The sequence below is a fragment of the Mytilus galloprovincialis genome, chromosome 1 (assembly GCF_965363235.1).
Source record: "Mytilus galloprovincialis chromosome 1, xbMytGall1.hap1.1, whole genome shotgun sequence".
NCBI lineage: Eukaryota > Metazoa > Mollusca > Bivalvia > Mytilida > Mytilidae > Mytilus > Mytilus galloprovincialis.
The window spans coordinates 115,149,147-115,176,247 of record NC_134838.1 but is presented as its reverse complement, the minus strand read 5'-3'; the positions used below and the strand labels follow the sequence as shown (position 1 = coordinate 115,176,247).

The following is a 27,101-nucleotide window of genomic DNA, read 5'->3' as shown; positions in this document are numbered from 1 at the left end:
GGTTGCAAGGGGAAGGACGAAAACACTTCTTTGGCCAGTATGCCCCAATTTATTATTATTTTGATATAACAGAAACATATACGCAATAGAACGCTACTCATACAGGTAAGACAAAGTAGATTTGCTTATTATTTACATGCACTTCGTAGTCCGAGATTTCTCAGATTTAGCCATTCCTAAGGAATATTCTGCTCAACTCGACAACTGTATGTCTGTAATGGTTTCATTTATACATTATCAGATGTCGAATTTTTCTATAGGAGACGATTTGACTTGTGCCCGTCCGAGATTACTCTATTAACATCCTACGCTAATGGGCCTAACTTGTCTTGCAAAACAGCTGTTTGAAGTCCGAGCAATCTCGGACGCATTTTAGTGACTTGATACGCCAGCCGGATAATATAATTCTGATTACTTCCAGAGGGAAAATTACAGGCTAAAATGGTTAGGAAACAATGATTAATGTCAGTCGCCAGATTCTCCCATGTCGTCGGGGAGGGTAGTCCAAATAATTATGACATCTTGAAAGGCTATTATAATTTTTTTCTTTGACGCCTACTTCGTCGAATAGCCTTTCAAGATGTCATGTAATTATTTGGACTACAATGAGGGATGCATTTCGATCCGTTTGTGGTAGCCAATGGTGATTCCAGAACTTTCTATAAATGGGGGGGGGGGGGCACTGACTGCCATAACATAGGGACCCGCTAAAGTCATCTTTTAGTGTTTACCTGTATAATTAACCAATTTTTTTCACACGAGTCTGAGTCTTGACTTCCTTCGCTCATGGGCCTAGCTTGTCTTGCAAAACAGCCGTTTGAAGTCCGAGTAATATCTGAGTAATGGTATGATTGCTAATGAGACAACTCTCCATCGGACTGAGACCAAATAATATGACTAAGCAGTTTACAATTAAATGTCAGCATATTATGGCCTCCAACAATGAACAAAACTCATACTGAATAGTCATATATGAACCAAATTGAATGTAAAATTTGAAATACTATGTTTTAAAAGAAAGAAACGCTTATCATACATAACAGATTTACCGATTTCAAAATAAATTTACTCTAATATATATACATTTTGTACTTAGCTTACTGGCAGGAATTAATATTAATAGGTTACATGTATAGTTTTATGGGTCAAGCTAGTCTTACAAATATGCCTCGGAGTCATCTTTTCATAAATGATTTTAAGCTGATATTTTCGTGATTTATTTCATTTTTTTTTTAAACGAAGCTCGGTGGAAGCTTGATAATAAAAGCAATGCATGCATATATATAGCAAATTTGCAAACTGAATGAAAAGAACATACGAAATTAAGGAAAATGTAAATATCGCTACAAGAGTTTTGTGTTCCAGGACTAGGCTAAAATAAAAATAAAAACACACACAAATTAAGGTGTTAACCGATTACACCCTTAGATGGGAATTAAATTTCACGAAAGTCGCTAAATACATGTAGGATGTATTTCTAAAAAAAAACACTTTTCTCCCTTTCATAATGTACAGTATAGACCTGGATGTTGTTCCATCAAAAAATCAATTGAACTAGTGGTTCATATGTCAAATGTATGTGTTTTGAATAGTTTTTAACCACTACACAGAAACAACAGGCATATCTTGGTATGGAAAACTGATTTAAAAGAAGTTTAAATGAAGGTTTTCTTCGAATAATAATGCGTTTTCTCGTTCCCTAGTGTTGTGATGTTACAACGAAAATTTATTGTTGATAATCTTTTATATAATTATTATTTCTCTTTTCAGCATTTGTAAAGAAGTGGCTTCACCTTTCTGGTTACTATTCATGTGTTGTGTACTAATGTATCGCAACACTTTATAGTTATTGGACAGGTTAAACTCAGACGACGAGTCATCCAAACAGCACCAGATCAAATTGTGATTCCAGCTTATTTCAGATTACTGGCAATACATGATAAAAGAAAGTTTGAAAGTTCCAGTTCGTGTAACTGATTTGATTAAATGATTAACAAATATTGAAATATTAAAATACAGAAAAAAAGATACAAGTTTAATAATGATTGTAATAAAGAAAATGTAAGTTTTGTTAATAAAATGAAAGGCTCAAGTACTAGAAGATCCTGACATGATGTACTGACTCATTGGAAGATGTATACAGCAAGTCCAGAGATACTGACAATATCCAGTACGTACAGATCATAGACACTGTGTACCAGTATCGATAATAGATTTTTTTTAAATATTGCATTGTGGTACATGTTTTATTGTATACAGGCAATTGCGGGAAACAAATCTCCTTAATTTATACATTGAATGCCAATGGGGTTTCTCATAGACACAAAAAAAAATATTATGCAGGTTTACATATAACGCACCTCATATTTAGAATTTTAATAAAGGTACAGTCACCAATCCGTTTTGTAGACTTAGTTAATCAGACATTCCCAAGGTTCATTGTCATTGAGCAAATTCATCTGATTGATAATAAGCAATGCAAAATGAGCAGCATTTTTTTTAAATTTTGTCCAAATCATATGTGTGATTGTCCTGTAAAACTGTGAAAAGAATCTAGTCCAGTAAAATAGAATTTCTAGTTGATTTCTAAAAGCCTTGGGAACTACTAAACTTGAGATGATTTTAGCCGGCAATTGCATTAAGCTTATTTCAAAAAAAATATTCTATGAACATTCGAAACATGAGCATATCAGATTTGAAAATTGTAGTCCTGATGTCATCATATATAAATGTATTGTCTCGAGACCACAATAGTCAATAAGATGTTTACATCATGTCTTACATAATGGTTATCAAAGTCAGAAAAATAACATTAAAATTGGCTAATTATTGGAAACTTACCGGTAGTACATCGACATAGTTTTATAAATATGAAATTGTTAACATCAACATTCACATGGTAAACTAGCACTTTACAATTCAGACTCAGTTTGTTGGTCTAGTATACATTTCACACTCTGACCTATGATGTCACATTCTCAATATGCATTAAACTGGCCACTGGACATGAACAAAGACAAAAAAATAATCTTTCCGGCATTCATCAGTAGCTTTTTTTTATGTTTACTTGATTGTTTTCATATGCATTCAACACACATCAAAGCCTTAGGAAATGTACTGGGTGTTATATTGGCGGCTTAATACTAAAATCCAGTTGATTAGGAAGCAGCATTTAAATTCGTATGTCATAATGAAAAATGGTACATGTCTGCATGGTTGTGATGCCAGAATCCCTATATTTTGGGATGCCAGCATCCGGATATTTTGGGATGTCAGCATACAGATATGTTGTGATGCCAGCATCCCGATATGTTGAGATGCCAGCATCCCGATATTTGGGGATGCCAGCATCCAGATATATTTGGATACCAGCATGCGGATATATTGGGATGCCAGCATCCGAATATTTTGGGATACCAGCATCCGGATATTTTGGGATGCCAGCATCCAAATATATTGGGATGCCAGAATCCGGATATTTTGGGATGCCAGCATCCGGATATTTTGGGATGCCAGCATCCAAATATATTGGGATGCCAGCATCCGGATATTTTGTGAAGCCAGCATCCAAATATATTGGGATGCCAGCATCCGGATATTTTGTGAAGCCAGCATCCAGATATATTAGGATGCCAGCATCCGGATATTTTGGGATGCCAGCATCCAAATATATAATCTTAAAGACCCAATAAAATTCATTATGTAGCATCTACTATTCATAGAAATAAATGAATAAGTATGATTTTTGGTAAAATGAGCATATGTTGATACTTGAACAAATGCAATATAGTAGAAATATTCCGAATATGGAACACGACCGTAACATTTTCTCTGGACATTGAAAAATTTAGTAGAATACAACATAATTTTACCTTAAAAATTCAAAAATTGTCAAAAAATTCTCTTTAAGCATATGAGAATTACAAATTTTAGTTGAGAACACATTATTTATAATTTGTTATATAAACTTCATTTATCATTAATACATCTTTATTATCTTACTAGTATAACCATAAATAGGAACTATATATCAAAGATTAGCTCTTGATATATCAAAGTTGAAAGTTAATTACTTTCACTAAGTTTTTCTATGCCAAACATAAATGTATTATCCACAGAAGGTATGCATATGTATAATTTCAGTATCAGACAGTAAAACTGATTTGTATATCTTTAATATAGTTTTGAATTGACGTATGTTAATATGTGAGACAAAAAAAAACAGAACTACTTTCAAAACTCATTGAAATTGTAAAATGAATTCATCATCGATCAAACAAGAAAAATACATAGAGCTCTGTAAAATATATGTATCATAACAATTTAAAAAAGATATTATAATTTTTGTAGTTAAAAAAAAAAAAAAACTTTTTCGTCAAAACTAATATATTCTATTTTGTGATGATAATACATTTTTTTAATTCTGATTCAAATCAGTAGCAACTATCAGACTACAACGCCTATTATTAACATTTCTCCAAAAATAAGAACTTGTTTACGGACACTTATATCTATAATGGTATGGAGGTAACAACATGCGTTACTTGCAATATTAAGTTCTCAACAGTTCTTCTATACCATAAAGTTGTTCGACTACTATCTTGGAAGCAGTAATGAATGTAGTTCTAAGTTTTCCTTTCATAGTTGATGTTTTTCCCTCGGTTTTAGTTTGTCCTGGTACTTTTGATAACTATTTACACCACTTGGTCGATGCCACTGCTGGTGGACGTTTCGTCCCCGAGGATATCACTAACCCAGGAGTCAGCACTTCGGTTTTGACATAAATATCAATTATGTGGTAAATTCTTTTTTTAATTTCCTGTTTACAAAACTTTGAATTTTTCGAAAAACTAACGATTTTCTTGTCCCAGGAATAGACTACCTTAGCCGTATTTGGCACAACTTTTTGGAATTTTGGATCCTCAATGCTCTTCAACTTTGAACTTGTTTGGCATTATAACTATTTTGATATGAGCGTCACTGATGAGTCTTATGTAGACGAAACGCGCGTCTGGCGTACTAAATTATAATCCTGGTACTTTTGATAACTATTAGTTTGTAACCCAGATTTCTTTTCTTTTAATCAATGTATTGTTTTTGATCAGCGGTATAATACTGTTGCCTTTATTCATACATCGTAACTTTTGCTCATTATTTCTAAATTCACTTTCAAATTACTTTTTCATTTAAACCAGATACCCAATTGATAAGATTTGTAGACTTTCATAATTCTGGTTTAAAACTTTAAATCTATAAGTCATTGAATATAGACGGAAAATTATCTGATTTTAGCTAACATAACTAGATTCCAAGATTGCCTTAAAGTATTTCGTTTGTTTGTGATCCGGATTTATTTCCGCATTAGTGATTCATGATCAAATGAACAGCGGTATACTACATTTGCCTTTTTGTTTGTATATGTGTCTGTTTAGGGGATCAAAAAGGTTAAGATATATATAAAAAGAAAGCTAGTGTAAAAATAATGATATTTCAATGGTTTTAAATATGAGAGCAGTAAATGATACAGACCCGGATTTTTAGTTAGTAAAAAAGTCAACAGGAATCTCGATCTTTGTTTAAGATAAGTTTATTGATTGTTGATCGTGCTGCTTATATCATACTAGGAGGTATTGCTCCTTATACATGTGCTGCTGGTATCCTGCTCGAAAAAGATAGAAATTTTACCATTGAGAACCTAAAGCCTTTATTTATTCACCATTGAGAAGCTAAAATCATTTATTTAGTTCAGTAAATTTCATTTTTTAACCGAACAGTGTTGTCCATTTCTATACATAAGTAAAATATTAGTCCAACTTAACTGTATTGATTGTATACTGTATCTCAAGTTCAATGGGAAATTTTAGTTCAACATAGTCACTAAACTTTGATTTTTGTTTAGTGAAAGGACATCAAGTTTTTAGCGGAAAGTGAAGTTGAAGCTTAAGGCAAGCTTCTTTTCCTGTATGGAGTCTGCATCATATGAATACAGGAACAATGTGGCAAGAACAGGAACACAGTTGGTTCCCATTGGAATGCTGATTGGTTGATTATATACACGTCCTCACAATGTAACACATATGTTATCAATATAGCAATCGAGAATCTATAAATATGTAAGTTTTAGTATCGTCCCAACAGATGAAAAGTAAAATCAGAAAAATACTGAACTCCGAGGAAAATTCAAAACGGAAAGTCCCTAATCAAATGGAAAATCAAATGACAAAAAACATCAACCAAATGGATCACAACTGTCATATTCTTGACTTGGTACAGGCATTTTCAAATGTAGAAAATAGTGGATAGAACCTGGTTTAGTAGCGCTTAACCTCTCACTGTATGACAGCCGCATCAAACTCCACCACATTTACAACGATGCTTTAACAATACAGACATACCAGGTAAAATTGTCAAAACAGCACAAAAAGCATCTATCCACATTCATTGCTAAGAGTCGCGTGTTTGGCGTCAAAATGTAAATGTCAATATAAAATAATTTTGTCGTTCAAAGTATTTGCAAAATTATAATTTCACATGAGGAATGATGGTACACAGGGTTTATAAAACTCATGTTTTCAGTAAATCACACTACTTAAACTCCTACAAAATGTTCTCTTACTATATATAATTCAAAAGTTCGGTGACTTTGTTGAACGCATCTATCACAACGAACTGGAACTTCAACAGATACCGTTAATCTGCCTCATATCTTGACACTGAAGGTCTGTTGAAAACAAAACTTTACGACAGCAGCATTTTTAAAGCAAAGTCGATAAATATTTGATATATAACTTGAGCGATAGGCTTATATTACGTGAAAACAAACGTTTTCTGAATTTCTATTGACATAGCTACTGTAAAGTTGATTAAACATCGACAATGAATTATCAAAATCAGGCAGGTGTTTCCTCATTTTATTATATGTAACTTAACAAATAATAAAGACATTCAACATTTATTCAACAAGAAAATGAAAAGCACCTAAATTTGTAAGAACATAGGTAAAAAACATAATGAATCATACAAAGTATACTTATAAGTAATATTATACAACACCGGTAATTAGTTATTTTGAAAGTCTTTTCTATTACAATAATATTCAGATAAAGTGCAATACATCAATATTGGTACAAAATATCTTTTTTTTAATTATTCATGTCCATGTGCAGTTTTTCTTGTTTCCCTCTCCCTTTGTATACATTCCACATTTCAACTTTAGGTGTCGATGTAAACTTTTCTATGCCTTTCTTGTTCCTAAAATTAATTCAATTATCTGATTGTACGATCAATGTATCAAAACACTTTATGAAACAGAAATATCGTTGAGACGTCCAATAAGCAACAATACAAACATTGCCGTGCATCTAGTTTACCCCTAATCCATCATGCAAAGCATTCGGTTAAACAGGTTTTGATAAAGATATGACACAAGTTTTGAAGTTTATTCAATAAATGAAAAAGTTTCGAAAAACAGAAAGTAGGTATATGTATCTGACAAAATGAAAAAATAGTCCCAGACGTCACAGTGCATCATTGTCAAACTGCTGACGAAATATGCAGTAATTTTGTTCAGACTAAAGAGTGACAAGACATGACAGACGAGGCGATTTCAATACTGTAACCTCCAAAGTCGGGTATGATACCAGAGTGTACAAAGAAAACTAAACTGTTGTCTAAATTCTCCGTTTCAATTGCCTCTTCGTTAGATAAAAACTTTCTCGTGACAATTGTCATTTGATTAGGACTTATATCGAGAAATTGTCTTTGAGGGTCGGTTGAAAACAAAAATCATGGCAAATGAGATGATTTCATCTTCCCAATTGAGATCTTTTATTTTTAAACCAAGGGATTCAAATGGTGAAGTTATAATAATCTCTTACGGACGCCATCAAGCGTTAGCTGACCGTTATTGAATATTCGTTATACAAATCATATCGGATATGTTCCTTATGTCGTAACTACAATACCCTTCCCTTTTCACGAATGTGACCTTCCAAATTAGACTATTTAATCGGCTTTCTAACAACATGACTTGTGCCACATGCCGAGCAGCATCTGTTTCTCCTTCCGGAGCACCTGAAATCACCCTTAGCTTTTGGTAGGGTATGTGTTGTTTTGTACCCTTATTTGTGACATTTTGTTAACGCAGCATTGTCAATAAAATGAAAATTGATGCAACTGTTGTACAAGTGTGAGGTTAAGCAAAATAAAATCAGGTTCAATCCATCATTTTCTATTTTTAAAAATGGCTGTACCAAGTCAGGAATATGACATTTGTTGTCCATTCGTTTGATGTGTTTTATCATTTGATTTTGCCATTTGATTTGAGACTTTCCGTCACAGAGTTCAGTATTTTTGTGATTTTACTTTCTGTTGTACATCTCTGAAAATCTTTCCTTTTTTGAATGGCTATTTATGTTGCTAAGGTTTTTGTTTGTTTTTGATTATAAAAAAAATGTTGACTGCTGTACCCTTTATTTATATTTTTAAGTTTTCGAGCAAATATGTAATCACTTCTGAAGAGAGACACACAGTGAATGAGACCTAAATATTGGCACAGACGAACGCACAAAGCTAAGTATACCTCTCTCTTAAACAACATAAAGATAGACAATGCCAGGTCAGAAAAAAGAATTCCCACAAAGACAAGTGTGTATACCACTAGTTGAAATTAAATATCAAGCAATTTCTGATTTATGTCAGTTTCAAAAAGATTTAAGACAGAAGGTAAAAAATGTGCCGTCAGCACCAATCTCAATTCACTATCAGCACTAACATATTTTCAAACAAAACCGAAGATGAGGTACATGAATGTGTGCAGGCAGTAGCATATAGAGAGGTTATGTGAGTATCAAACTCATCCCATTTTATTTGTTTTATATATTGTTATATAGTGATGTAACAAATACTAAAAATCCTAGTGGGTCGAATATTGATCTCATTCCCTTACTTGATCACGTATTTTGGTTCCAATTGTCTGTTTATTCTTGTGCGCCTTTTTTGTAGGTAGAGGAGGCTCAACTATTATTCATCTTCGATAGTTTTTAGGGAAATGTTTATTCCAGTGAGTTTTTTGTACAATCTGCTTATAATTATGTTTTGATTGCATTTTTAATTTTTTCTTATATCATCTACATTTGATTTTTACCAATACTCACCTCGAATTGAATTTCCTTACTTTCAAAAACAAAAGTATGAATATGACTGTGATGATTAACAGTACTCCAGATGTTCCAATAATGACGTACTTAGTATATTGGGAGTGATTCACACTTTCTGAAACATTTAAAAAAGTCCTTAAGCATATAACATTGTAGTTATGCACTTTGTTTTACTATAAGTTGGTATAAACGAAATATAAGTATTAAAAGAAAAAGAACCGTAGAGAAAGCTTACTTTTTCTTGTTGGTCTTTTTAATGTTTGTTTGCCTTGACATTGTCTGATTGTTTCCAAATGATTAGTTTGAATGTCCCTTTCATATCTTTTACCTATCTGTAATTAGATATGAATTTGGAATCGTGTAAACGTGAGGTATTGTATTAGGGGTTCTTCCCCTTTCTACGCATTCAGCCTCTTACCACTTGGAGTTCTAGTGTTCCCGATGATCTTTACTGTACTACTCTTATGTTAAATTTATTTACCTAGTACGCATTTCCTTTCCGAACGTACCATAGTCCTAACATCATACTATCTGAACGTACGATTTATTGTATTTGCTTTATGATCCAGAGAAGCAAATTACATAAATTCTGATAAAAGTTTAATTATTCATGTCGATAAAGATGTGATAATTTATAAAGAACAACACATGCAAAACTATATTCTCTACTAACCAGTTACAGCTTCTGGAGGATCCGTAGTTGTTACAGGACACGAATCCTGTAAGTTAGAACACGTATTTGTGTATATCACCATTTAACTATCTAATACTAAAATATACTATTTTTTTTAATAAAAGGACATACACAGACATCTCAGTAATTTATTTATAGAGAAATATATTTTGTTTAGAGAAATAAAAATAAAAATTTGTAGACACGTTTGTCAAATCAAAAACTTAAAAGACTTAAAATTGAGAATGGAAATGGGGAATGTGTCAAAGAGACAACAACCCGCCCAAATAAAAAACAACAGCAGAGGGTCACCAACAGGTCTTCAATGTAGCGAGAAATTCCCGCACCCGGAGGCGTCCTTCAGCTGGCCCCTAAACAAATATATACTAGTCCAGTGATAATGAACGCCATACTAATTTCCAAATTGTACACAAGAAACTAAAATTAAAATAATACAAGACTAACAAAGGCCAGAGGCTCCTGACTTGGGACAGGCGCAAAAATGCGGCGGGGTTAAACATGTTTGTGAGATCTCAACCCTCCCTCTATACCTCTAACCAATGTAGTAAAGTAAACGCATAACAATACGCACATTAAAATTCAGTTCAAGAGAAATCCGAGTCTGATGTCAGAAGATGTAACCAAAGAAAATAAACAAAATGACAATAATACATAAATAACAACAGACTACTAGCAGTTAACTGACATGCCAGCTCCAGACTTCAACTAAACTGACTGAAAGATTATGATTTCATCATATGAACATTTTTTAGTCTGGCTACGTGTGACACATTGTATACACACTTCCTATTGATAAAGGACGTGGTATGACTTCCAGCTATCTTTTGTTTTTATGTGCATTGTTAGTCATCAGTTTCATTTACAGATACCTTATATTTATTTTTTACATATAAATAATAAATAGAATAAATATATAAAGTACATTACGCGAAAAAAAGACATCAAAAAGATGTCTTTTAAATTACTTCAATTGCCCATACTGCATCACCACCAAAGCCCGTCTTAAAATTTCTTATGTTCTTAAGTTTTTAGATGAACGTACCAATAAATAACATTTCTTAGACTTTGTATCACATTTAAAGCATTGCTCATCAAAAATAAATATGTTGACGCTATTTCCAAACTGTTTTCCATCATTTGACAAGCTAAGTTCAAACCCATCAGCCATCACTGCATCATCTGTAGATCGTTTACGTCTTGGTGACTCTAGATTGACAGATATCATGAAAAGATTCCTGTAATCTGCCTTTATCATCTCGTAATCTGATGTATATTCATGTAATCCGTCCAGTATCTAAAAAAAATAAACATTTTTAGGGTGCAAAGATCCTGATGTCACATCAGTTTTTCAGTTTCCATCAATCAGACGAATGAAATACATCTGCCATATTCCTGACTTGGAACAGGCATTTCATTATGTAGAAATAGTAGATTAAACCTGGTTTTATAGCAAACTAATATCAGATATGATTACAAATAAGACAAGAGATAAATGTCTAGAGATAAATAAGTGTCTAGAAATATGGAGAAGGAAGCTGTATATGTAGTTTCTTTAATCGATAGTTCATTAAGATATTTATCAATTGGACCAAAACAGAACAATTAAAATATGGAGATTGGAAATGGGGAATGTGTCAAAGGGACAATATCAATATACCTGTATATATGTTAAACCTAATGTTCTAGCTTCTTTTATCGTCCGTTTATATAGTGGTACCCAACACCTTGACTAAAATTATTTTAGGTCGTTTAATTTTCTTAAATTTTGACAAAATATTTAATTTGACCCTTTGGAAAAAATATAAAAATTTCAGAAAACTTGAACCAATCACTTTCTCGGAAAAATTGGTTGGATAGATAGCAGTTTGAAAAACACTTCTTTTGATCATTGAGAAGCTTAATATAGTTAATTTGGATCAATTTTATAGAATAAAAATTATAAAACTCATCGTTGGTTTGTCTGACAAGTTCTTCCTCATTTGAATTCATTTTTATGTAACCTTCAATCAAAAACTGAGCTGGAGATGGGAAACGCATGAGCTGAATGTATTCAGATTTACAAAATAAAAGAATGTCAACATTGAAATGTGAATAAAGGCGTCAACGGGAAAAAACATCTAGATGACTGATTCGACCCACAAAAAAAATCATTCTCTTGCAGGGAAAACCAACTAGGGGATTGAGGATATTTTTTTATCAATGATATTAAACCAAACTAAAATCAGACTCAAAAATCGTCATAATACTTTTGCACGTGCTTTTTGTGAAATTATAGTTTATAATAATGTCTTTATCGTGACGTAGATCTTCGGCATTCTTATGAGTTTTATCGATGATTGATTAAATAACGTTTAGTCTTAAACATACCCGAAATGCGCATACATAACAACCATCTATGTGATTTGTTAATTTGTTTTAAATTGCATGTAAGTTTTAAATCAATTAAAAGATATCTGAGTCGAATCAGTGAAACTGAATGTCAAATGAGAAAGAGTCAACATTTAGATTGCACTTTGTAAATACAGCTGATTCTCAAACCACGCGTCTTTAGGAGAGAAATAGAATATTCATAGATAATTAATTTTGTTTACATACTGGTTACCAGTTCTGATCTGTAGGTTGCACCTCATAGACACATAACTTGGGAATGTTACCAGAAAATATACATGTGAATACTGTTTACTGTTTATATAGAAATCTGTGGTAACCCTACAGTAGTTAAGAAATTTAGTGTTAGTTTAAACTCTTAGAAGTTCGGGCATAAAAACGTTGAAAATATGCCGCACAGCCCTATATTTTGACTTTTGAAAAAAAATACTATTGCATATGAACTTTCCATTCTAGGATATGATTTTTTTTTTCGAAACTTCAAAGTAAAAGTTTTAGCCGTAAAGGGAGTTCCATGAGAAAATGCATTGTCAATATTTACAGAAATGCAACCTTCAATATTTCGGTTTATCAGTAATGGCACCTAAAATAATTATCTTACAGTAAAAAGTAACATGCATTGCCTTGAGTTACTAATAATAAACTCATCATAGATACCAGGACTAAATTTTGTATATACGCCAGACGCGCGTTTCGTCTACAATAGACTCATCAGTGACGCTCGAATCCAAAAAAGTTAAAAAGGCCAACTAAAGTACGAAGTTGAAGAGCATTAAGGACCAAAATTTCTAAAAGTTATGCCAAATACAGCTAAGGAAATTCAACCTATAAGTATCAGCAGACTTATAGTTTGAATTTCCAACTTTGCCAAAGCCGACTATCTACTCTATTAAGTACCCGATAGTGTCTACGTCTACACCATACGGTTTTTGATTTGAACGTTCCATATATATTAGTCCTTTTACAAGCCCTTGTTCTTGTTCCACACAAACCATTTGCTGGTAGAGAAATGTTTTGTGGCGGCTTTGACATTTCTTCTGAACAATCATCACCAATGTATCCATCATTACACGAGCAAACACCTAGAATAATAAAAATGTGATTTGAACACGCGTTATATTCATTTATCAAATTTATTTATAAAAATAAATCATTGTATAATATGATGAATTAACATGTGGTTTATTTGTATACACTACAATACAAAATCGTTATGTAAACAAATCCCTGATTCAAACAGATTAGCGGAACTCTACTGACCTTAAGTAAAAAAAAGTAAAATCACAAAAATACTGAACTTAGAGGAAAATCAATTCGGAAAGTCCATAATCACATGGCAAAATCAATAACAAAACGCATCAAAAACGAATGGACAAGAACTGTCATATTCTTGACTTGGTACAGGCATTTTCAAATGTAGAAAATGGTGGATTGAACCTGGTTTTATAGCGCTAACCCTCTCACTTTGATGACAGTTTCATCAAATTCCGTTATATTTACAATGATGCGTTAACTAAACAAACACAATAAATAAAATAGTCAAAATATCCCGTGTAGTTCTTAATTGTTGACTTCTATGAAAAAATGCAAGCATTTGTTTTAAAACTGAGAAAATAACCATTCTATTTGAATTTAAAAAAAATAGTTTCTGTTTTACAAAGAAAGTACTTTTTGCAGAAACGAAACAATGAAAAATAGGGAATTGTAGTCATATTTATCATTTTTGATGAAACTTCTATTAAACACTCTGCAAGTTTGAATCGTTAAATTTTTCTTTCCGGGGAAAACAGTTTCTCATTTACAAACCGTAGTCCAGTCATTAATATATCCAATCACTGACAAAAATATAGCATCAAATTGTCATTGCAAAGATGATGGCAGAATCATTTGTTACACAATGAATTACAATTCAGCTGAACATTAATTTTGGGTAAGCATTTAGAATATACTTCACGTAAAATGCCACAAAGCACTAATATCCATAAGTTTACAGAAGTAGAGAAGAAAAAAATAAAGAGACCAACAAGCATTTCTAATAAAGGACTCAATGGCGTTACTAGCGGCTTTTCAGAGTGCTTGTTAGAACCTTGTTAATATACATAATATTATGTCACTAAGTAAGTTAAATTTCTTAGTCAAAGTATCATCTTATGGACAAAAACAATCGACATTGCCAATATCCATTCATACATATATAACGATATCCTGTTAATAGTAATGAATGCAAAATTTACAAGCTAATTTTAATGAAAGTTTTAAACATATTATACCTGATGTGCAATTTCCGTTTTCAGTACAGTTATTAGGACAAAGTAAACTTGTGACATAGTCTAAAATAGTTTGTGATCCATCATCTGTTTCTGTAAGTGACAATGTTTCATTTCTTGATAATTCCATAATAGTTTTTGTCTGAGCAGCACCAACCGTATCTTGTACGAAGTCGGTCCCTGCAGTAAACTGAAAATAATAAAGTATAGAAATTATATATTGATACAGGTAATTTCCATTTTAAAAAGTATACAAAAATTATATTGTAATTAGTTTACAAGATAATTTACTTACTTAAAGTTTAAATTGGAACATTTGTTTAACACAAAAACATCTTGTATTTATAAGATTAAACAAATAAAAGTAGTTTACTGATCAATCAATTTGGTAGATACAAATTAAGATAAGGAACTTAAACTGATGGAATCTCACGAACACCAAAAACATTCATTTACATTGACAGGCTGTTACTCTGCTATGCATGCATCGATACATATCCCGACTCAGTCAATATTTGATAATTGTCTGTTAGTTGACCATACAGAGATTTGTGCTATTATATGTTTTTGTTGTTGTCCTTCTTGGGTATAAACTCTTCCTTTGTTATACAGTAAGAGGTTTAGCTAGATGTACGATCAGATTTGTTCAACCATTTTCTACGTAAGGAAATGCCTGTAGCAAGTCAGGAATATGACAGTTGTATTCCATTCGTGTGATGTGTTAGAGATTTTGATTTTGCCATTTGATAATGGGATTATTTGAATTGTCCTTGTTGTTATATTTTTATATCTTACTTTTCAGGTACTCAAGTGTTTCTGTATTCTTGGGTTTTTAATTGCTAATTTTTTTTTAATTTTAAAAACGATCATCTAGAGAAACGCTTTGAACGCACAAAAAATATAACATGTTATTTTCTTTATGATAGCAAATTTAGTTCGAAACCTCAGACCAACCAAAAATTCAAATCGTGGCTTCGAGATGAATCAAAACCTCTAAACCATAAAAAAAACCCACACACTTTATTTCACCTTTTCTGTGATTTCATTCCTCAGCAAACTAGAATATATTAAATTGAAAGTTATCATCAAGCTTGTGCAAAAATGTGATATAAGATAACATCATCTAACATTTTGAATTTATAACCTTTTAACTATTTTCAATTAAAACTAAATAAATATTAATTTCACCTTGATATCCAGGATGCAGGATTGGATGTAGTCATAATCTGATAATCCTGGTATGTCTGGTAGTTCAGAAGGAAGGGATTTCTTTATGCGTTTTGTGCATGTCTGATTAGCCTTTTCTTCTGTCCATTCATTTCTAAATGTCAATTCCTGTAAAATACGGCCAGATATATACAACCTTAAAAATGAAAAACTAGGGAATTGTGATTTTCTCGTCATTATGGATCAAATGCAAATGTACAAACTAATACTTTAAATCGATCGTTTAGTAAAATAACTTGAAAATGAGAAACAATGTCAATGTTTCTATTGTATTTGTCTTTAAACGTTGTGTAAACTTTTTGTTATTTTCATGAAAATCTATAGTAAAAACAAAAGAACCACGTGAATACGTGAAACGGGATCGAAACAATTTTACATTATAGTTTTACTTAAAAAATTTGTAAATAAGCTAAGATTATTGTAAAATAACAAAATAATACAAAGTTTGGAAAATGAATGGATCAATAATGTTCATCTCAGGAGAGTAACCTCATTATCCAAAGATCACCAAAACAACCCAAATACACAAGATATACAAAATTAAAAAGAAATACCTTATTGTCACAAATAAATACATATTTACACTGCATCTTTATAAGAAAATTACACTCGATATTAGAAATATTTTTGTTTTTGTTGAATTTGGCTTCTATATTATATTTTTTTTAAACTGAAAAGGAATTAAAAAAGTAATATTGGTTGTACTATATAGCTATCATGAATATTAGGCGTCATATGTATTAAAATTGAGAATGGAAATAGGGAATGTTTATTTTGAAACTTCAAATCTTTTTCGCACTATTATTTTCATTTTCATGGATTTCATCATCAACGAATCTGGTATCAGCAAGACATTGCAAGCTCATTTTGACGGAAGAAATGTATTTCCGATATACAGTGTCGACCTTAATAGTGTACTAAAGAGAGCCGTGGTGTAGTGGTTAGTGCATCGGATTACTAACACAAAGGTTCCTGGTTCCGGGATGAAAATTTCAGGGACTTAATTTTCGACTCTCCCCTGGCACCTATGCGAGCATGGTCTTGAGAAAAAGATTATATTCCGTCGGAAGGGGGCGATAAATGGATGACCCGTGTTAAAAGAGATCCATATCTCTTGCACGTTTAAGACATTTCGAAAAAGAGCAGACTTATGCCGCTACAAGGCAGCACTCGAAACTGCAAAGTGGAAAGGGATTAATATAAGTTGCAAATCTTGTTTCCTAATCCCCTATAAATTACAATACTTAAACTAATAGTGTTACGATATAATTGTCTTACAGTGATGTTGTCGTTAACATCATCATCGTAATCTAAGGAGTCATTGTCCAAAACGACATCATCAGTATCCGTAACGCTACGTCGACTTCTATGTGACAACGATCTTCTCTGTTTGCTTGATGTACAAACTGTTACAACTGGATTATTTGGTTTTTCATTCCCAGGTAACAATTGTTCATCAGAAGGACAATACTGTGTGCTATCTGACAAACTACACTGAGCAGTATAAAACTCTTCGCCAACCTTTCTCGCTTGTTTCTCACAAACACAATAGGTTCCTGTCGTCACGTTTGCATTTGAGTTGTCATTTTCAATTTCAATTTCAATATTAGGTTCCTCGGATAGAAAATGAGGATTTGGTATGAAGAGCTGTTCTTTGGGATTAGTAGAAGGGTGAATCCTGAAAAAAATCACAAGTAACATGATATCTATTTTTATACTGCACTCGTTCTATTTGAGCAGTCAAAATGCGTTGACTGTATATTTCTATGTCATATACAGTCACTGACCCGATATCACTTTTCTTCATGAATATTTAAATAGAAGTTGCCGAAATAATAATTAATTATTCATACGACCTCTTCAACCTGTTTTTGTTTCCAATGCATACAACGATGCGTGAAACGACTTAACCTTGTTTATTTTGAATTTATTGGAAAAACATATTTCATTGGTTAATTTTTTTTGTTTGCATCCTATAAATCATTATGTTTTATGCTTATGGTTGATATTAACGATTTCGTTCACCATCGAGTGTGGGTATCAACAGGTAAATGTACATTTCATTGTGTTGTATATTTCTCCGCGAGCATGATATGAGGCCTTTTTAAAGGGGATTTCCCCCAGTATTTAAATCAAATAAATAACCTTAACGCATTAGACAACAATAGATTGCAGTATAAAGACAATAATAGTGCATTGACTTGACATATCAACGATATAAGGATGAGGCCCGAAACGGGGAAATAGCTCGGCACAGCCTCGCATTTCCCCGTTTCTAAGCCTCATCCTTATATCGTTGATATGTCAAGTCAATGCACTATTATTGTCTATATATTAAAAGAAGTATACCCAACAGTTTTTTAGTGTTTAACAAATTTCACATACATAATATGTTAATTAAAAATGCCTCTAAATTGTTTTTCTATACTATTAAGTTAATTTTTGATAATATCCTCTTGGCGTGGCTCGGTATTAATACAGCCCATCATTGTGTTATTGGACTACGGTAATGTTTTGAAGTCTTGTCTTTCATATTTCTTACGTGCGTTGTCTTAAATAAAGGAAAACAACACGCTATTATTTTCATGCGTTCGAAACGCTTTTCTTGATTTACTTTCATAAGGAAAGCTCAAAGCCTAATTTTAGAATGCCGAGGATGTATAAGAACCAAAACATTTGAAGAGCTGTATTACCAAAAAGCACTTAAATACTGCCAAATTATTCCTATGTCAACTTTGCCTGAGGGAGTTGAAATCTTATTTTTTTATAATTTCAAACTTTATATACGGACAATTTTAAAAGGTTTATTATAAATAAGTGTTTATATATGCCATTTTGTTTTTCTTTGTTGACATAGTTGTTTGTTTATTACAGTGATTAAGATGATTACACAATGCCAATTGACTGCTGCACCCCTATTTTTGACATTTTAATATCTTAATTCCGTTTGTTTAACTCACACATGTTTGTCAATAAAATTGAGTTCTATGTGACTGTCATACAGGTGATAGGTTAAGCTATCTATACAACCAGCTTTAATGCACCATTTTCTACATACGGAAATACCTATACCAAACAAGGGATTTGATAGTTGTTTTCCATTCATTTGATAAGTTTCAGCTTTATATTTTGCCATTTGATAAATGACTATCCGTCTTGAATTTTCCTTGGAGTTTATTTACTTTAATAAACATTGACCATTGGTCCGTATTCGACATGTTAAATTTTGAGTTTAAAGTTGCAACTTATGTTGCACAAATTTCAAAAGCAGTAATAGTTTCTTTGTTTATCTTACAACAGTGTATAATTATTCGAAGCTTAGTTACTAGTGCAGCTAAATAGACAATTATATGGAGAATGCATGTATTTTTCATCTACTAGTAGTTGTTTTCCGACTGTTTATGTTTTATCTTTGTAGATATTTCAAAATGACAGCGGCCAGTACAGATATCATATGTGACGGACTCTTTATATATATGTTTGTTTATAATAAATTCAATAAATATAGCTTGTTACAACTGGCGAGTTGGTCTCATAATGATACGGTGTTTTTATGTTATGTAATATGTGTGATTTATTGATATGTCACAATTGTTGATAAACTGTTTTCAAAATTTGTATTTTTGAAATACGTAGGCTTTTCTACCTCATGAATAAACTTTAACAAATTATGACTTGGATGGAGAGATGTCTCATTGGCACTGATACCACATCTTCTTATATTTATATTAAGTCATTTCATTGTCTTAACTGGTGCTTTTACAGATTATTATATTACTATCATTGGGTCTATAGCTCTGCAGGTGGGTAGTCTTTGATATTACTCCCTTATGCCGCGTGCTTGGTAGAGGGGCAGCAAAAAAACATCTTAAATCTTAGGTTTGACTCTGCCGGGGTTCGAAACTACGATCACTAGCACTCAAGGAAAACATTCTACCACCACTAAACCACCGAGGAGGAGGAAATACGGATATTTTGTTATTAATTTTGTAAATTATTCAACTTTAAGGAATATACCTCACTCATGCAAAGCTCTAATTCATTGTCGTCTTCGGATGTTTTTCTTATGCTTTTTGGGTTAATCAGTTCTTCATGATTTAAAAGGTTTTTGATTTTGAGGTATTTTACTCTTGAAACATCAATGAAGAAACATTTATTGTCGAAATGCACATCCGTTTTAGAAAAAAAATGATACCGCTCATGTTATTCCGTTAGAACAGTTACTAAAATGAAAAGGGGTGACAAGGGACATGGACCAATCATCGTCGCGTCAACAGTTATCTTACTTGTAAATATGTCTACTTCCTTTCTTTTATAATTTGCAGTAAAAATTTAAGACGTATGTCTTTCATATTCCAAGTATTATGACGTTTTATTGTAAAATGAAAATAATTAACTTACTTCCAAGAATGGGCAAATTTCTGATCATCGGTTATTGATCCTTGTTCACGGTGGTGAAAATCATCAGAAGGATCCTTAGTTGCACTTGGAACTCCACAAAGACCTCTTGCTTCGTTTATGTCATATATAGATGGTTTAACAGATACCATCGTGATGAAACGGGAATAAGTAGACACTGTAAATTTTATTTCCGTTCCAATAGGTAACGTGACCTAAAATAAATTGTGACATAATTTTACAAATAAAATATAAATTCATAGTGCAAAATTCTAACTCTTAGATATCGTTGAAAGTATTGAAAATTTATTTTTGGCACAATGTTTTGGAACATAACTTTTCTATTGACTAAATAATTTGTTTTATTTCTCAATAAAACGAGGTTGACTTTCGATAGTTTCGCCTGGTCTCTTTAGAATCGTTTGGGTTCAATGTTTTTAAACCGTTTTGTATATATAACGTTAAAAGGGGTTTAAAAGTATAATGTTATAATAGTTCTATTATGGTATACTGTCGAAAATTCATGGGAGTTGGCGTCCGTTGTTATTCTGTGGTTTACATTATGTAAAGAACTATGGTATGACTTATTTATGTACTTATCTGTCCTGTGTGTTCTTGCGTTTTATACTGTATTCCTGTCACATAATGTCATTTTAGCGGTATTTGTAACATTGATATATAAACAGGAGGTTGGTTAAACATAAAACTAAGTTCAATCCACCATTTTTAAATGTCTTGTACCAAGTCTCTTATACTAGTAGTTGATGTGTTAACTCGGTTTTTGTTTTGACCCGGATTTGTTTTCTCTTAATCAATTGATGATTATTGAACAGTTGTATACAACTGTTGCCTTTCTTTACGAAACTGTGAGTCACTTTTAAGATCACTTGTGATGTAACACCATTGTTTGATGAAGATTTATACCTATTTAAACGTTTAAATCCGCAGCATTTGTTTGCACCTGTCCTAAGTCATGAATCAGATGTTCAGTAGTAGTCACAATGTGTAAAGGTAAACCATTATAAAGCTAAAAAGGGACCCAGAAATTACTAATGTAAAACCATTCAAACGGGAAAACCAACGATCTATCATATATATGTAGGACTCTAAAGTGCGATGGTACTCTAAGGTACGATGGTCACGCTAAAGTGCGATGGTATATGCTAAAGTGCGATGGTGTCTCACGCTAATGTGCGATGGTTGTTTGTTTGCTAAAGTACGATGGTGTTTCACGCTAAAGTGCGATGATTGTTTCTTTGCTAACGTACGATGGTATATCACACTAAAAGTGAAATGCACCAATAAGGTAAAGTTGGAGGGATTTAAACTAAAAGTACATGGATTTTTTAAAATAGTTTTTTTTTTGCAAAAGTTAGTATGTTAGGGTATAACATATGTAAAACATGTAGGCTTTATATTATACTGGACTGTAGGATGAAATGATTGTTTAAAGAAGACCAACAACGTAAAAATTGCTAAAAAAAATATTTAGTGTGACAAAATACTGTATTTCCTTTTAATTTTTTTTTTAATTAAGGCGTATTTAGAAATATTTTGATATTTGGTGTAGCTTGCCGTTCACACAGTTCATCAATATTCTAACCCCCCCCCCCCCTTTTCCCCCTTATACAGTCTTCTTCTTAAATTACAAATAAAAAAGTCATTATAAGTAATATTTATTTGTACAAGCTTTAATGTAAATGCAGGAAAACAAAAACAATATTCGCCAAGCTTTCTCCATATTCGTAACGAGTACAAATACATTTTGTAAATGTTATATTTACCTACAATGTACAAACTATGTTTTAGCCGACAACTTATCATTTACGCTTAATTTTCAATAAAATCGACAATAGTTTAAAGGGGACCGCAAAATAAATTGCAATGTTTACTAGATATCTAGTAAACGTTGCAACCACGTACTTTAGAGTGGACCATCGCACTTTAGCGTGACCATCGTACTTTATCGTCCCCATCGCACTTTAGAGTCCTAAAACTGTAGTAAAACGAGAAGCCGTGTTTGTTTTTTCTTTAATTTTAAGTTTTAGGGGAACTTAGTCATAAAAGCAATTGACCTTTATTAAAACGGTTGATATTGACCATTAGGCAATAATGGATATTTTGTAAAAAAATAATTAAAAAATTTACCGTATAACTATCACCGCTACTGACAACTGACATATCACTATCAACACATGTCCTGATTTCAGTTATAGGCTGATCTAATATGTATTTTTCTTTTCGTGAAATCTTTTTGCAAGTCCTCAGTACAAACAACGACTGTCTGCTCCTGATAGCTATTCCACAGTGGCATGCAGATCCAGCCCAACCAAAACCACAGTTGGTGAACAAAGCATGAACCTACATAAATTTACAATACTTAATATTTGTAAAAAAAGGAGCATCTTCGTCAACTTTGAATGCGTTATGCATGTACGTTTTATGCACGTGAATTTGTAGGTTCCCTTAAGCCGGAAATGAAAATTAGTAATTGATTACTGGAAATGGATTTCATCCAGACCAATGTGGGACACAATCTTCTAATCTTAAAATGCTTTCATTGGTTAATGAAGTTAGACGGTAGATTTTTTCAGCACCAGAAAATGTATCACTTGTTATGTTTACACTAATAAATTTCATAATTAACGTTTGATCATATCAATTATGAAGCGGAAATCAGAAAGGTAATAAAGAAATTAAACTTTTATATTAGAGCAGCCACATGGGTCATTCTTAAACGATTCAAATGTCTTACCCAATAAGGTCCTCTATCATTTCTATATATGACATGCTCTCCAATATCCATGTAATGATATGCTCTACCATCAAATGTTGTTATATGAGGATCATTGTAAGACTGACACAGTCTGCTCGTTAAAGCAGAATCTTTGTCAATAACACTTAACTGTGCGAAAGAATAAAAAATTAACAAAGTAGACACAAACGAACTACATGCTTGAAATTATTTGTATACGAGCACCTAATTATTTCAATGCATACATTTATAATAAAACTATTGAATCTACACAATTTGATTAAAAGTTCCTTGAGTTACAACTTTTGGGTTCAAAATATCATTTCATCTGCTTTCTATTATCTATGTAAATTATTTCATATACTGTTTAGTTCATTTTTGGTAATAGCCCTTTGGAGTGGCTAGGTAGTTATATACCGTCATTGTGTTACTGTGCTTTGAACATTTATTTGTTTTTATAGTGATAAAGCTTATAACATAATGTTGACTGCGCTTTGCCTCTATTTTTGACATATTCACTTATTATATCTGTTTTTTTTTGTTCACACATTGTTTTCAAAATAACGAAATTTATGTGACTGTCATATAAGTGTAAGGTTTGACTAGCTATAAAACCATATTTTATCCACCATTATCTATATACATAAATGCCTGTTCCAAGTCAGGAGTATTGACAGTTGTTTTCCATTCATTTGATGTTCTTGAGTTTTTGATTTTACAATTTGATGAGGGACATTCCTCTTCTGTATTTCCTTGAAATTTGGTATTGTGTTATTTTACTTTAGGGCAATTTGGTCATTTTCACGAATTCGATGAATTACGATGTTGTATCATATATTATGTCCAGAAAATTTATCCGAGAGCTATATGAATTGTATTGGATAACTCAACTTATAGAAATTCAAATTGTTGACACAAATTTAAAATACGATTTTTTTCTATAAAACCTTTTCATGTTGTGTTATTTATGAACCCTTCTAAACAGCAAAAGATAACAGATTTGAGAAAATCCTATAAACTGCGCAACCGTCATGGATACTGGAGATAACAGTAAGGTTTGGAGCCTACCTGTAATCTATACTCTAGTTCGTAGAATTTGTTTTCGACTTTATAGTGTTTATTACTAGTATTACATGCTCAACTTTCCGATTGTTTTTTTTATTCAAATGCCAGCACCGTGTTGATATGAATAATCATTGAAATGGCCATTATTATAAATTAATTGTTTATAAAATTTAGAAATTTTCGAAATACTATGAATGTTCTAACACATGAAAAGATTACCTTTGATGTATTACACAAAACCTTTTTGAATTTGTGGTTTGCCATGCTCTTTAACTTCGTACTTTATTTGGACTTTTAAACTCAGGTTATGAAAAGTATTGGACGCCCGAAAACCTGTTTAACCCCTCCAAATTCTGTATGTGTCTGTACAAGTCTGGAACCTCTAATTCAGTTGTTGCCTTTTGTTGTCATATTTGTTCCCCGTTTATTATTTATATATTACATAGGTTGAGGCTGTTAGTTTTCTTGTTTGATTTTTTTTTTTCACTTGCTACGCGGTATAGATTTTTGTATACCTTGATATCGGGAATCTTAATGTTTTGCCAAATGTGATTGACATCAGATACAGATGTAGCAGAGAATCTGATGACGGTTGATCGGTCTTGGTGATTGTAGAGACCATCACTGAAACCATAGACTTGTAAATGTTTTTTCTCCTTCCAATCAAGATTTCCTACTTTAATTCCACAGAAACTTGTTCTGAAGACAATATCCCTATTGACGATATTATTTTTACAACGAACAGGTTCATCATTGTCATACTGAGGTTGGTAAATATAAAAATTCTGGTAGCAGTTAGATAGAATTTCAGGATGTGATGCTATACATCCAATTGGTACTGTTGATGTGAAAGCTATGTTAACGTGTTCACCTTCTATTACAGTATACTCATATTTCTCTGGCTAAAATGGAGATGAAACACACACAAAATGATGTACAAACTGATTTATATATTCTGCAACCTTACGTTGGACCAACAGATTAGGTTAACGCAGATATTAAGTTTCACAACTGCCAAGTATTTCTACCTAAGCCATAGATTTTCCTAAAATGGCATTAGTCAGATTGAAACAGCATTCAGGTATTTGACTTTTAATGCTATCCAATTGTCCTATTGATTCCTACTTCATACTATTTGGAATCCAGCGGAACTGATGAGTGTATCGAGAACGAAACACATGTTTAGATTTCTAAATCATTAGGCTAACATTTATGATGAATTTTTACAACCACTGGTTCGATAGCTCTCTCGTTTGACGTTACACCCCGCTAGTATCGACATCAAATAAGAATTCGTTCTTGTAAATTATTTAAATGACTTTGATTCGAACATATTTATAATTTACTATAGAATTACCTTTAATAAATTTGTATATCTCAGCAATATTTGGCACAAGTGTTTTGAATGCTTGGTTTATAAGGTTCAATCAGTATGTAATTGATTTGTTTATCAAACTGTTGTGATTCGAGTGCCACTTATGTGTATCAAGTAAGAAAGATGCACGATTGGCGTATTTAATTATAAAAATAGTGAAATTAAAAAAAAAAATCGATGTCACTGCTGGTGGACGTTTCGTACCGTAGTTTCTCATCAGAGTTCGTGCGGAGTCATGAAATACAAATAATGCATACATTGTCTGTAATTGATTTAGACAACCTTAGGTTTCTATGCATACACCACTTATGAGTCTTGTGAAGACAAAACAAACGTTTGACATTCTAATTCATGAACCTGGTATCTTGATGATTGTTGTATAAACTGTAGTTTCTGAACGAATCTTGTCAGAATACTAAACAATTAAAATTTAAATGATAAAAACTGCATATAAATGACGAAACATTAAAAAAAAACAAATAAAACAAATACAAACGTAACTGTTCTTGCTGATGTCATAATGTTTGCAGTGTTTACAATATATTAATAACAGCTTATTGAAGAATATCTTATTAAATCTTATAGTAATTTAACTATTCGAAATAGCCAACTAATTAAAAGTAATATTCAACTATATAACACAATATTTCTCTATATAGTAATAACATAAGAAATGTAAATAATTTTTAAAAATTAATCTTACGTAAAAGCCTGCCTTGTATACTGGACTTTTGTGAAATGGACTCGGTAAAGATCCTTTAGTATATCTTATCCGTACAGAGCATGAAACCTACAACAAACAGGCAATAATGAACGTCCATTTGGCAATCACATACTACACGGGTATTTCCTTCTTCGATTAAAGTAAATCTCAAAAATCCTTAACAAAAACCCAATAAAATGGGAAGGAAAATCGCATGAATTCCAAAAAAATATGTTGTACGCCTCGAGAGGGTGAGTTTCTCTAGCTATGAATGTATCTGTCACGACGCAATTCCGAACTAATTCAATTATCACAATTTGGATTTCTTCTGACTTGTATTTTTAAGACCGTTCCTTGTGAGTTGAAATACAGACACATAGTGTCGGTTAATTTAGGTTGACTGTAAAAACTTATATAGTGTCGAGCATAACGTATATTTTTAAGATATGATAGCACCATATGATATTTAAACTTTGTGAAATGGGAGGAAAGGGGTTTGCAAACGTTTGTCAATAATAGCATGTATAACAAAATATGCCTCATTACATTTCGGTGATTATTTGTGTACTAGATATACACATATTTATTGAATTCTATCGAAGTTTAATATTGATAAGTGGCTGACGGAAATTTTACTTGAATAAAGCTTTTCAAAATTTCTATTAAATGCATTATGCAAAAAGGAGATACAGGGGAAAGTCATTTAATGAAACGTGTTCAACAAATAGACATCTCAACGTCGCCACATGGTCTTCAACGATGGATTTTCTTTCTGGACATTTAAACAAAAAAAATAAAAAATTGCTATTGCAAAATACCTAAACAAAATGCAACAAACACACACGACAGTCTTGATAGCAAAACATTTTGATAAGAACATATCAAGTTTACTTACCTCGCGATTGTGCGTGCTTTTCTTTAACAATATACATTTCAATGTCGGGTCTTACTTCGGTTTATTATTAAAGATAAACCAAATTAAATAGAATCCTTACCATCTAGACTATGTATATATAAGAAAGATTCGCAAAAGTTTCAAAATAGTATTTAATTGTAACGGTGTTAACGTAC

The 27,101-nt window shown here is 32.1% G+C and overlaps 1 protein-coding gene across 1 annotated transcript; it reads right to left on the bottom strand.

The window, feature by feature from the left end:
• Positions 1-7,115: 7,115 nt before the first annotated feature.
• On the bottom strand, positions 7,116-26,111 carry LOC143055970 (uncharacterized). Its single transcript, XM_076229073.1, has 13 exons — positions 26,031-26,111; positions 24,468-24,854; positions 22,888-23,037; positions 22,281-22,493; positions 20,136-20,347; positions 17,013-17,412; positions 15,696-15,842; positions 14,511-14,697; positions 13,138-13,322; positions 10,895-11,146; positions 9,832-9,877; positions 9,156-9,273; positions 7,116-7,251 (listed from the first exon to the last, which is right to left on the bottom strand). The coding sequence occupies exons 3-13, from the start codon at positions 22,936-22,938 to the stop codon at positions 7,143-7,145; spliced, it is 1,920 nt and encodes a 639-aa protein (XP_076085188.1). The 5' UTR covers positions 22,939-23,037; positions 24,468-24,854; positions 26,031-26,111; the 3' UTR covers positions 7,116-7,142.
• Positions 26,112-27,101: the final 990 nt, after the last annotated feature.

Bases quoted from the DNA above. Each gene is read 5' to 3' on its own strand.
- LOC143055970 (XM_076229073.1), bottom strand. From the start codon at position 22,938: ATGGATATTGGAGAGCATGTCATATATAGAAATGATAGAGGACCTTAT. The intron at 20,348-22,280 runs GTAAATTTTTTA...AATTTATTTTAG, and splicing joins GTAGCGGTGATAGTTATACG to GTCACGTTACCTATTGGAAC. The intron at 15,843-17,012 runs GTAAGACAATTA...CGTATTTTACAG, and splicing joins ATGTTAACGACAACATCACT to GAATTGACATTTAGAAATGA.